The 13,275-nt window shown below is 43.6% G+C and overlaps 1 protein-coding gene across 1 annotated transcript in view; it reads left to right on the top strand.

Annotated features, from left to right (window-relative positions):
- The window catches only part of pitpnm3 (PITPNM family member 3), a 64,575-nt gene extending 51,716 nt beyond the window's left edge, over positions 1-12,859 (top strand). The window contains exons 11-19 of the mRNA XM_071914653.2: positions 2,409-2,612; positions 3,285-3,433; positions 5,828-5,944; positions 9,591-9,707; positions 9,828-9,976; positions 11,107-11,256; positions 11,733-11,916; positions 12,195-12,323; positions 12,539-12,859. Of these exons, the coding sequence (XP_071770754.1) occupies positions 2,409-2,612; positions 3,285-3,433; positions 5,828-5,944; positions 9,591-9,707; positions 9,828-9,976; positions 11,107-11,256; positions 11,733-11,916; positions 12,195-12,323; positions 12,539-12,859 (1,520 nt within the window). The remainder of the gene's footprint in view (positions 1-2,408; positions 2,613-3,284; positions 3,434-5,827; positions 5,945-9,590; positions 9,708-9,827; positions 9,977-11,106; positions 11,257-11,732; positions 11,917-12,194; positions 12,324-12,538) is intronic.
- The last annotated feature ends 416 nt before the right edge of the window (positions 12,860-13,275 follow it).

The following is a 13,275-nucleotide window of genomic DNA, read 5'->3' as shown; positions in this document are numbered from 1 at the left end:
AGGGCTCATTAAAGATAGCAGATTGTTGCGTGTGTGTGTGTGTGTGTGTGTGTGTGAGCATTAATGACAGGAACATTTCCCGTATGTCATCAAATACTTTTTTCATTTCTCAAAACGAATACATGTGATATGTCAAAGGAAATCTAATTGCAGAAATATTACGGTATGTTCCTGGCTTCAGTTACAAACAGTTATATTTTGCTTGTATTAAGATTGTGTGCAACATCTCGTATGTGTGACATTTCATCCTCATCATAACAGTCCAAGCTGTGATTTTCTCCTGGCTGTGACTGTATTAACCACACGTGATTCTCCCTCACGCCTGAGAGAGTAGCCTTTAATCAGTATTCTGTTGTGGATGCCAATCCTTCGCCGGCCTGGGGATTCAAACAGGCAACACCCGGGTGGGTCTGATGATGGTTTGTTTAAATCGGCAGCAGAAAGGTCACTCCAGAAGCTGAGAATGGGTTAATCTGCCAAAAACAAATTGCTTAATGAAGTAAACTGGCTGGCCTTGGGAATAATTTGATACATTTACACATACTGTATGCAGGCAGGCAGGCTCACACATCATCCAGAGTGGAAGTGAGCTCTGTAATGCTAATGTTTCTATTTAGTCTGAGCACAAGTCATGTAAACACAGAAAACCGTGTCAGAGCAAACAATCAGCACAAGCTTTTCCTCCCTGAGATGTAGCTAGTGCGATAGCAGGATCCTCTCTTGCCCACGACCGGCCCAGACACGATGCATCCTGTTTAACATTCGGAGGAACACTTGCTCTCATATTACATCTCAGCTCCCTTCAACGATGCTGATCGCTGTACCAGCTCCCCATTTCACCATGTATATCCACTCCATAACATCACAAGCCAGTCCTTTGTAAGCCATCAGCTCCTGTTGTTGTGGATACTCATGAATCCACTGGGTTGATGTTCATTTGGAGCAAGTGAAGGACATGGCATGGAGGTGGGGACCTCCGCCCATTGTGTCTTGGCTTGTTTGTGACATGCATACAATATATGGATTGCAAACCTTACATTCCTGCAGTAACAGACATGCACTCAGCAGACACACACACACACTGTGCTTAATGGAGCATTTTCAATGCAGCAGCTCAGTATAATGAGGAGAGATTCAATTTAGAATCCTCTTTCAGAAGGATAAAAAACGGGCAATGTCAAATGGTTGCTGATGTAATGACAGAAGAAATTATCCTTGGTTAGTATTTCGGTGTACGTCGTTGGCAGCATATGGGTCTATGGCACTGTAGGGATTTAACATCGGTATAGAACAGGTAAATACTGTGTCTTCTTTCCCTTTAACCTGATCTCTGTCTCATCAGCCCTTCTCCCTGGACAGAATTGTTCCTGTTGATGACAGTTGCTTGTGCTTCTTCTTCAAAGCCTAATGATAACATCGCTGCTGCAGGAAAATTGATCGGCACAATGTGGATGTTCTTAGATTCGTTTAGCACCTCGCTACAGTCAACATCTCTAGAACACCATGTAGCACAACACTGCAAGACAAGCTCATTCAGACATGAGTCAAGCTTCATCCAGATCCCTAGCAACACACAAGCCCAGGTAACAGAGGGAAAATGAGCACTCTGCAGATCGGGTTGAAAAAACATTGGAGTGTTATAGTAGTTTGTGGAAGAAAACTGTGTGCGTGTGCTCTCAGACGGAAGAGACAGCTGAAAGAGACCGAGCCTTATAGCTATGTTGTTCAGCGTCCTGTTGTTCAGCTATGTTAGATATTACTGTTGAATGGAAGTTGTATTATATTCTGTCTGAAGCTCTTTTTGTCCCCGGGATCTTAAGTAGGGTTTAAGATAAATGTGCTATTGAACTGAGCCGGTAGACACTTGTCTCTCCAACAATTAAATTATTGATGGAATCTGCCTCTACTGCGTCTTGGAGACTAGCAAGTAGATCCGTGATGTCTGGTGAAACCGAGTCGCCAGGGGAAATCCTCATTTTCTTATTATGCAGTATTATCGCAAAGCAAACACGTGAGAGCTTCTGTGCACAAACGTGCCCCTGGGAAAGAAGAACCCAGCCTAATTAATGCTTTAATTTGTCAACAGGACCAAAGAGCGAGATGCTTTTTTGGAACTTACAATGCCAATATAATGTGATTCATGCCACAAATAACATTGAAAGCCTCTCTTCTGTCCTTGTCCTCCTACTCAGTACTCTAGTCTTTGATTTTCCTTGATGAACACAAAGCAAGTCAATACACAGCATGGTGCTATCTTATTAGGGAAACTAAAAGCATTGATTTAAACGATGTGGCCGGTCAACTGTCATGCAATCAAAGCATTTCCCTTCATCCTCCCCCTCCATTTGTCCTTCTCTTCTAATTCTCTCCATCCCTCTCCCACCCCGTCCTCCTCTCACCCTCTCCAGCGGACAGTATTCATAACCAACCAGATGTGTTTTTGGAAAGTGAGCAAACTCCTGCGGGTCCAGTGTCGCAGCCCTCCGCCGAGACAGAGACTGATGGAGGAGGAGGAGGAGGAGAAGAAGGAGGTCGCAGGGCCAGTGTGACCAGTGCGGAAAGTGAAACATCGCTGTGCTCAATGGGCCGGCTGGGCAGCACCATCGCTAACGGTGAGTGGGAGGGAAGGAGAGAGAGGGGGTGAGAGAGACAGACAGACAGAGACCTTGACTTTTGACTTTTGGTGTTCTTTAATAAAACATCTCACTTAAAAAACACCTGAAAACCAGCCGCAGTATCCTAAAACCCTGCGCACTCAATCAAGACTCTCGCTCCCTAAAACCAACCCAGCCACTCACTCACACACACACACACCTGCACAAACCCCCCACCCCACCCGCAAGAAAAAACCCCCACACAGCAAAACAAACATGATGCAAAAACAACAAAAATACCTAGCCATACAGCAACACACACTACATAAATCAGCATACCATCCCAAACAGACCAAACAGCCCCTGTAGAACCTGTTACAGTTAGAACGATACAGACGCCCCCCCTCCCCAACAGTACACACCGCCCCCTACAGACACCACACATTCTGAAAACCGGGAATGTCATTAACCAGAGAGTAATAGTATTCTGCCCTAAGGCGCGCAGAGACCATCCCCCTGAACATTAAGAACGGGTCAGCGAGAGAGAGAATATGGCTGGCTACATTTTCTTGTCTTATTTTTTGAGTTATCACTAGTAAATAGATCCAAGTTCATGAGGTCTCACAGCTCCTAAATTGACCTCGGATTACCCCGTGTGTGTGTGTGTGTGTGTGTGTGTGTGTGTTTCAGTCTCAGGTAGCTGGTGGGGCTCCAAACGGCTGGACTTTGCACTGTACTGCCCTGATGTGCTGACCTCCTTCCCCACAGTGGCTCTTCCTCACCTTTTCCATGCCTCCTACTGGGAGTCCACAGATGTAGCAGCTTTTATTCTCCGGCAGGTAGGCAAGCCGTATCCTCATTGCCCTTTTTCCCCAACTAGTATCAAGGAGTGGTATAAGTACATCTAAATGTATTAATACCATTAAAGGACTACACCGACTTTTTGGGAGATTGGCTTGTTGGTCAACTTACTATCTACATGTTACCATAGGAGTACCACCGAAATTATCTCACATCTGGTAGATATTTCTGTCCTGTGCACATAACATATGTACCTTAAGTGCCCATAGGCAATTAGTATGGTCTAATGTAAGAAGATAGAGCTTTTCGTAATCCAGAGTTGGTGTTTGTGTTTTTTCTTCCAATCGCCTCGTCACATAAAGGGTAAGTTGACCAACGGGCCAATTTCCCACAAAATTGATGTATTCCTTTAACATATGCCATGTAGCAGATGCTTTGTCCTGAGTGTCCTTTCAGGTGCCACACAAAGCCTGAGGTTGTGGAATGTGAAGTGTGATCCATGACGCACACTCTTTTTATACTGCTACACTCTTGCCATTTCCTTGAACCAAATGACATTACTTTGTGACAAGAGCTACATCCTCTTGCTTCACACACAACACAGCATACAAAAATGATGCTGGCTAGCGGTAGCTCCACTACCTCTGGAAAACACAATGGAGTGTGCTATCACTAAGAATCAGGGAGTGAGCATGTAATGTCATCAACACTCCTCAGTGGCTTGTAGCTGTGTATAGAGCTAGTTATAATAAACAAATATAGGTGCAAGCAGTGATTATGTCCATAATAGTGAATGTACACATTTTGGAGGCAAAAAGTCAAAAATTGAAAAAGAAGAAGCAGAAAAAGTTTTTCATAAAACATAAAATTACAGAAAATCCAAATTGACATCACCATGTACACCTGACTTGGCTTGATCCAAGGATTCTTTGGAAAAAAGAATTTCACTTCTAAGTCCAACGGTTCAGAAGTTATTAGCCATAGTGTAAAGTTGCTTGTTATAGCACCACCATCTGGCCAATCAGTGTTTTTGTTTTTTTTGCCTGAGTAGCGGCTGAGATTTCAAAACTATCTGCCGAGCTTGGTTGCTGTGGGTCTTTCAGTTTCTGACCTCCAGACCCCCAGTAACTACATGCTTGGACGCTTTATAAAGAATAAATATAGAGATCCGCCTACACATTTTGAACATAAATATTATGACTTGCAAGTCATCTCAAGACATCTTACCGCGAGTCAAACGTCTTGATGCATAATGACATACGGGTCTAAGTCAAGTCTCAGTTCATTTCCCAAGACTCAAGTACACAAAGCGCCATGATTGGATACATTTTTAGCATGGGTGGGCCAAGTGGGAGTCAAGCCTTCAACCCTGGAAGTGTTAGTACCATTATCTTCCCATTGAGCTACACAGGACTGCAGTATATTGAATCTAAGTCTGTTGTTATAGTGATTACATTCACATGCACTGTTTGTCTGTCTGTGTGCCTGTGATGGGAAGGACTAGCCTCCTGTTCATTGAATCCTCAGACACAAAGAAAGAGCAGCACAAAAAAAAAAAAAACAGCGTATCACGTCATGTCCTATTAAAAGCCATTCGCAACACTGGCAGTCTTTTAACTTAATCATTAGAGAGCAGAGCCCCCAGAGCTGTGAGGAGAACGGCCTTTTCACACCGCCGCTGGCTGCTGCAGCATGTCGTCTGTGTGAGAAACGTGAGGGGAATAGAGAGAGCCTATAGGAAATCAGAAGTGTTATCGATGCCACTAGGAAGCTAATAAACCTGGCTATCATTATCTGAGATCAGTGGGTTTCAGCTCAAGTCGATGGCACGTCATAAAAATGGATAGCCATGGACTTTGGGCTGCACAGCAAAAGCCCACTGTAATAGATATTTACTGTTAATGACTTTGTTTAAAATCAAGTTGAATCAATTAAATTTCTTTCATGAATAGTTAAGCTTTGAAGCGAATCTCACTAATGATGGTTGGAGGCTGATTTCCCCGGACCTTTCCTCTTCCAACGTTTTCAAACATGGATCCCCCGTAGTTCCAAGCTGCCCAGTGATTGGGTCAGAAATTACATGCATGGCTTCTTTCAAGTAGTGAGCTGTAATTTTCATCGAGCCCACTTCATATCATCCCCTAGCCCTTAATCGGTATCAGCATTCCTCTCGGCGAATGAGCTCTCCATAACAAGTGTGATTGACAATGCCTGAACATAATCGCAGATCTGATTTCAGGCTTGAGATTTTGAACCTTCCAGGTCATCGTTTTTTCTGATAGTGTACGCCACTCCGTCTATGTGCAGCAAGATTTCAAGTGTAGAGTGACTATAGATGGAAGATACTGTCAGGATAATGGAAGGATCTGGATTCAAAGGCTGACTGTGTGTTTGTGTGTGTGTGCCTGAACATGCATATGTGTTTATGACAGCTCATGCGATGTGACTGTTTGAAGACCCAGGAAGCCGACAGCTTGGACTCGGCTCCCTTCTCTCCTTCCAGCCCACGAGAAAAATGGCTCCGCAGGAGGACACACGTCAAACTAAGGGTAATAAAACCATCATTTCTTATTCATGGAAGACAAAGGACACGTCAGTCTGGAGGATTCTAAGTTACCTGGTGGTCAGTGGGGTATAGATATGCTAACATATCAGTTTGCTCTATACATAGACAAAGTGACTAATGCTATGTAACTGCAAAGTGAATTTATGGCCCATTAAATGAATTTAGAAGTTCATATTCAAACTGATGTGGACAAATTCATAAATATTTTAACAAAGGACTATTGAACTAGATATTCAACAATGTATATTTGCTTCTCTTATTCTCAGAAATACACACACACACACACACACACACACTCGCAGTAAAAATATTTTTCTCACAGCTTCTTCTGCTACAATGGTTCTCATTCAAACTAAAAATACATTTACCATTAACTGCTGAGTTTGTAATGCTTTAACATTGTGGTGTGTGTGTGGACTGAGGCCAGCATTTCTTAAAATACACCCACACTTTTGCCTTGGAGTGCTGAAGCAGACCTGCACAATTACCTGATACAGCTGCTGAGCCCTGCAGACTAGATCCATCAAGGTCATGATGCTATTCACCCAGGCCACCTTTTATCTGCCATTTTCTAAACACAAGAATTCAGTGACTGCTTGCTTTTCAAAATAACTATATATAGAACTGTGTATCTGGTGTACCATGGGAACATATCTATATTTGAATCAGTGTGCCTGGAGTTTCATTTTAATGTAATCTTGTTCATGCCTCACCTCAACGATGTGATATGTTTCTGATGTGAGTGCTTGAAGATGAGCAGCTGTGAAGAGTAGCCCTGGCCTGAATAGGATATGTAGAGATTTACAGCTAGTCCCCCACTGCTGCATGCTGATTCAATCTGGGCACTGCCAGCTCATCCACTGGAGAGTGATACTATTCAGAAAGGCTCGGCATCTATTTCTGATCTTCCTCTGCTATTAAGAGGTCTTTGTCACTGGGTTAGGGTTTTACGGTTTCCTTTACTCAGGGCAGGAGTCTGACTCTCCAACCAATCTCCTCTCCACATTGTGTCTGTCTGGGGGTGTGTGCGTGTGTGTATGTGTGTGTGTGTGTGTGTATGTGTGTCTGTGGATGGTGATACTGGTATGTTGTTATGCTATTTTCACATATGACTGCACAGAGAATTACCAGTGAACTGTATCAGGGAAATGTAACTAGATATTGAACACTGTCTGGCGGCTTTCCTTTCACAATGTAGCAGACTGTGATGCTCCATTTGTGTAGTGTTTGTGTGTGTGTGTGTGTGTGTGTGTGTGTGTGTGAGCTTACTCTACTACCATTGGATAAGTAGGTAAGGCCTGGTGCTGACAAACGATTAATTATTGATAAATGTAATCAATATGTAAATAGTATAGCAGCTGGAAATGTTTAACTTCTTCATTAGATGGCAAATCCTTTAAATCAGTTATCAAACAATGTAAAATACTCCAAGTGGCTGATCACATTAACACATAGCAATATTTGTTCTGTTATCTTTCAGTGAGCACTCAGATAATGTTATCAATAAAGTGTAGATTTTCAGGTAAATAAAATGTGATCATGGCCTCTCTTATGAAATCAATTCAATAAACAAGGATGTAAAATTACATTTACGCTACATCCATTACAAAGTATTTTGTCAGCTCTCCATAATCAAACCTGCACAAGTATGTGGAGGAAACCTTAACTAATATTAAACACTGAAATTTACCCATTATAGTGTCATAGTTAACATTAGCCAAAAAGCCATTCATCCAGCAGTATAATTGGTTTGCGTTTGCCTGGTTGTAGTCTTGTTAGTTCGCCTTGCTAGCTAAGCCACAGAGACGTCTTCTCTGCGCTTCCTGGTCCAGCGCGCAACTGACGCTGCCAAAGCGCTCAACCCAAGCGCTTCAAGCGCTCAAGAAGTTGCTTGGTGGACACGGACTAGCAAAGCTGGTTATGCTGGTGGCCAGTTTACGCTGGTTGTGCTCTGACCATAAATGCTGGTTTAGCAGATGACAAACTTAATATATATTTTGTCCACTTTTATGCTGGTCTGCACTGGTTTACCAGCATCAGTGTTCTCACTTACATCAGCATCAGACCATCTCTGCCTAAAAAAAACAAAAAACAGCTGAATTTCAACCAGCTTTAGCACGTCTAGGTTGTCTAGGGAAGAACTATCAATGTAGTAATGAATGAATATTGGGCGTGGACATTTTTACTTTTTTGGATCAAATAATTACATGAATTTCTGTGTTTTATTTTTAGGATGCTCTGCATAGTCTATAAAAACACCTACAAAAGACATATTGAACTCTGTCCTCTGTCAGCTAATGTAAGCTACCTGCTATTTGTTAGAAGCCCTCTTTTATAGCTAGTGTGGGAAAACCTGGAAACACTACAAACATTTATCATATCTCTGATCTAATGAATAAAATATGTCTGATATAGTAAATCATTGTGGAAAACAGCACTGTTGCCCTGTGAACAGTCCTCCCTATCTGTTAATTCAACAGTGTCCCCCTGTACAGTTCTTTTTATTACATGTCACATTCATTTGGTTTTGTTCACATCAAATTGTTGCAATAAAGTTTATGTTATGTTAGTGGTGATGCAATTTTTCCAGAGAGGTGATTGGTGAGGAGGGCTTTTTATATGTTTGGATCTGATAGCCTGAACGTACATCTTTGGCTCTGGAGCAGGTTAGCCATGCAGCCTCAGTTACCATGATAATCAACCCCACTATAAAGTGAGCCACCTTCGTGAGACCAGAAAGCCAGGGTTAAGCCCAAAGTTAGCTCGCTAACCCGCTAAACCCGCTTTGTGAGACAGGCCTCAGATGTTATGATTAACTAGATAAAGAGCTGACATTGTCTAAATTGATCAGATGTATCAGTGGCAAAATGATCAGCTCCCAGTCAAAATCAGCACAGGAATTAACCACATCCCACATCTCAATGCTGTTGAGATGACAAGTCATAAGGGTAGAAACGCAACGTGCCGTTCACAGCTGTTGCCCAAGAGCTGAGGAACTCCACAATGCTGCTGAAGTGTGTGTTACGTCACCTGAAAGCCCTCTATTGGGCAGCACCCAGATGTCAAGGTGTGCAATGTGAAGCAGCTGGGTGTTGCTGAAAAAGAGCGCTGAAGAGTGCTGAGCAAAACTCCCTGGATAAAGTAAAGGATATAGAAATGTCACAGAAGATGGTAGGTAGTCCTTCAAATGTCTGGCATGGTGGCCCATGACCAAAATAAGCTCCTGCTTTGCATTGACTGTTACACAGTCAGAGAGTCATAGATTAGGCCGCTCATAATATCCCATTCAATTGCTACAATCTCAGCAAAAAAGAGATTTAGGGATTTAGCTTTTTTTTCTGCTGGCTCACTTGGAGGTACTCACCCTGCTCACTGAAGGGTGAGGTAAGGAGAACCAAACAACAAGGAAGCTTAATAGAGAGTTGACACCCTCTTTTGGTGAGGTCCTGCAGTGCATACCGGCACTTATGAAAAGCTAGGCACTGAAAATTGGAAATGAATTGCATCAAAGCAGTGAAAACGTCAGCAGTCATTTCTCTTGTGGCATAATGTGTCTTTATGGCTTCTAAAGAGAGGAGAAATACCGGCAGTGATTTTATTGTTTTTTTATGCTCCTTCTTGCCATGTAGAACGTCACTGCCAACCACCGGGTGAATGATATCATCGCCACGGAGGAGGGACCACAGACTCTGGTCGGCCGCTTCATGTACGGCCCCCTGGACATGGTCACCCTGACTGGAGAAAAGGTTTCAGCACCAGCATGATTGCTTATTGTACATGATGTACCCATGTAAACATCACAGTATAACTGTGTGTATCAAAGACCTACATTAAGCACTATTGTTTTCCTGACCCGCCCCTCTCAGGTGGACGTCCTGCTGATGACACAGCCTCAGTCTGGCCGCTGGGTGCACTTTGACACGGAGGTGACCAACAGCAGCGGCAGAGTCACTTACACCATACCCAAGAGCAAGAAGCTCACCCTGGGAGTCTATCCCATTAAAATGGTGGTCAAGTAAGCATCAAGTCATGGCTCCTCTGGCAGCATCCATGTAGCCCACTGAGCAATTTTATGTTGGTTTACAGACACCATGAAACGGCATCTTTACTTCCTTGATTTGATGTATTTCCTGTTGAAACAGGATGTTGGGGCGGGACATGATGCAGTCAGGGATCATTCAAAAGTCTAAACCAACGGAATATCAGTCAGGGAGAGAAAGGCAGTTTGATTTGATGGGAGGGGTGGAGGGACGGGATTGTTTAAAAATCTCTGATGGTTTTATTGGTTGGAATTCATATTTACGCCTACTGGTGCAGCATTAGGCCACCATTAAAGATACACTGTTTTCCAGGAAGTAAAAGTAATGGGAGTTTCTTTCATGGGGACTTTAAATGATAAATGGTTATAGACATCTAGGCTACAATGCTGCATAGGGTTTAAAAAGTGAAAAGTTTAGTAGATGTCTACGTCTTAGACGATGTCTTCTGGGGTAAATGACAAAAATACTTCTCCGGTGCATATTTTTGGTATTTACAGCTGTTTATGCATTGTTTAAATATGTAATAATGTATTTACTGCTGGGTCTAAAACTGGACTATACATTGCCAAAAAGATCCTGGGCTGTATAAGAGCTAAAGCATGACGTCTAGTGCTCAGTGGGAGCATGCCCTTCACAGAATGTTGCTTTATCAAATGGAGTAAAAAAAAAATAAAAAAAAAATTAGTGTGTGGCAATACAGAGAAAAGACAGAATTATTGAATTAAGCCCTCTATCTCTGCTCTCCATACCTGTGTTGGTGTGTGCGCTCTAAAGGACGGCCTTGGGTTTGTAAGGAGTAACCAACGTGTAGCAATTGCAATCTCTCATTACCTCCGCCAAGAAGGTTATGTTTTCAGTGCCGTTTGTTAGCAGGATTACGGAAAAACTACTGGCCCGATTTTCATGAAACTTCATGGAAGGTTGTAGCATGGGCCAAGGAAGAACCCATTAAATTTTGGAGCGGATCCGGATCCGACTCACGAACAAGCAATAATAGCACGAACCTTGGCGGTGGTCTGCGCTCCGAATGCCCTTCTAGTTTCTTATGCTCTTACGCACTCTTGTTCTGTCTCTTTTGTCTGTCTCCCACCCTCTGTGTCCTAAGGGGGGATCAGACGAGTGCAGAGGCCTACCTGACAGTGCTGCCGCGGGGCATGGAGTGTGTGGTCTTCAGCATAGATGGCTCTTTTGCTGCCAGTGTGTCCATCATGGGCAGTGACCCCAAGGTCCGTCCTGGAGCTGTAGACGTTGTCAGGTAACTGTCTCTGTATTAGTGTGTGTGTGGGTGGGTGGGTTTTTATGTGTACATTTTTTTTTTTAATCTAAGCTTTATCTAACTCAACCAGGCAGATCACCTTGGAATAAGTTCTTATTTACAGCCTGGCAGAAGAAAATTCACCTCTTGAAAGAGTAGGACAGATTAAGAAGAGTTCAGACAGATAAAAACATTAATTACTGAGGAGCAACACTATCCTCTGTGTGTGTGTGTGTGTGTGTGTGTGTGTGTGTGTGTGTGTGTGTGTGTATGCTTGTGTGCATGTTTGGGTGGTTGAATCTGTGCTCTCTGTGATAATGGCACTTGTCAGAGTTATGATTAGCTAAATGTAACCAAATTACCAATTCCCTTAAAGTGACACTCCTACTCCTCCAAGTTGTCTGTACTGATCAAAATATCACTTTCGTAGCTGTCAGTGAATAGCAGTCTGTTAGATGTTGTGTATTTGCATGCAGGCATTGGCAGGACCTGGGGTATCTGATCATCTACATCACAGGCCGCCCTGATATGCAGAAGCAGCGCGTGGTGTCCTGGCTGTCTCAGCACAACTTCCCCCATGGGATGATATTCTTCTCTGAAGGCCTGGTCCATGATCCCCTGCGCCAAAAGACCATCTTTCTCAGGAACCTCGTGCAGGAGGTACGTTACTGGGCGCTTACCAGAGAGACCGTCCATTCTGACAGTAGCTGGACAGTTACTCTGTCTTACTAAGCTGCTTCTCCCTCCCACAGTGATCTCGCTCTCCTCTTGGTTACTCATTTCCTTTCTTTCCTTCAAACACAAACACACATAAACACATAAAATGCACAATAATGTACCCTGACTTTGACTTTGCAGGCCCACAGCAGTGTAGCCTTGGGTTGTGCTGCATCAAAATGCCACACACATCTCCACCTACTTATTTCCTCTCTCACCAGTGTCATATTAAGATCAACTCTGCCTATGGCTCCATGAAGGACATCTCTGTTTACAACATGCTGGGCCTCAGCCCTTCCCAGATTTATATTGTCGGCAGGCCTTCCAAGAAGTACCAAAACCAGTGCCAGGTAGTTCAACTTTTATTTGGCTGTCTTATCCCTTTCTTTGTCTGTCAGTTATCCCTTTAATAGCTTTTGACAATGTTTCTGTCTGCCTATTACAGTGGGAGTTTTTGTCCTCTCCTGTCGTTCTGCTTGTCTATCCCCTTGGCTTTTCTTACTTACTTTAATCTACATGTTTTTCTTTCTGAGATTCTAACTCTTTCTCTGTGTGGTCTGTCTAGTTCCTGAGCGAGGGCTATGCATCGCACCTCTCCTCCCTTCAGTTTGGCCACAGAGCCAGACCTAAGAAATCCTCTTCAGTGCGTATGGTCCTTAGGAAGGGCTCGTTCGGTCTCTCGGCAAAGCCTGACTTCCTGTGCAAGCGCACCCACCTGCGCCGGACCATGTCAGTCCAGCAGCCTGACCCGCCCTGCACCCCCAACCCCAAGCCCGAACGCGCCCAGAGCCAGCCGGAGTCAGATAAGGACCACGGAGGAGGAGGGGGAGGCGGACAAGGCACATGGGGGCGGGCCTCCATGCACCGTGGAGACACCACTCCCTGACGTCAAAAAAAGAGATGGAGGGATGGCGGGAGGACAGAAGAGGAGGAGAACAAAAGGGGTCTCAGTGTCCAGGGCCAAGGTAAGATCTCACATTCTCCATAGTGTAAATTTCAGAACAGCTTGTGAGGAGAATGAAACTCAACGCACCTCATTTGATGTCAAAACTCTTGTCTTTTTTGTAGCTGTGTAGCTCTCAATTGATACAAGTGTAGTAAGTCATAGGAACCCCTCATATTGTCAAAAAATGAAGATGAGGATGCTGAAACTTTTGCTGCATCACACCTGTCACTTTTTGCACTTTGGAATAGAATGGACCAATGTCTTGCAAAGCAAACCTCTTTACCTCCCAATTTGATAGTGTGCAGGTTTTCCACCACTTACTCAAACAGCTTATAAGATATGATCAGAATTGATCA

The sequence above is a fragment of the Centroberyx gerrardi genome, chromosome 6 (genome assembly GCF_048128805.1).
Source record: "Centroberyx gerrardi isolate f3 chromosome 6, fCenGer3.hap1.cur.20231027, whole genome shotgun sequence".
NCBI lineage: Eukaryota > Metazoa > Chordata > Actinopteri > Beryciformes > Berycidae > Centroberyx > Centroberyx gerrardi.
The sequence above is the reverse complement of the archived record's forward strand: the minus strand, read 5'-3'. Positions and strand labels throughout refer to the sequence as shown.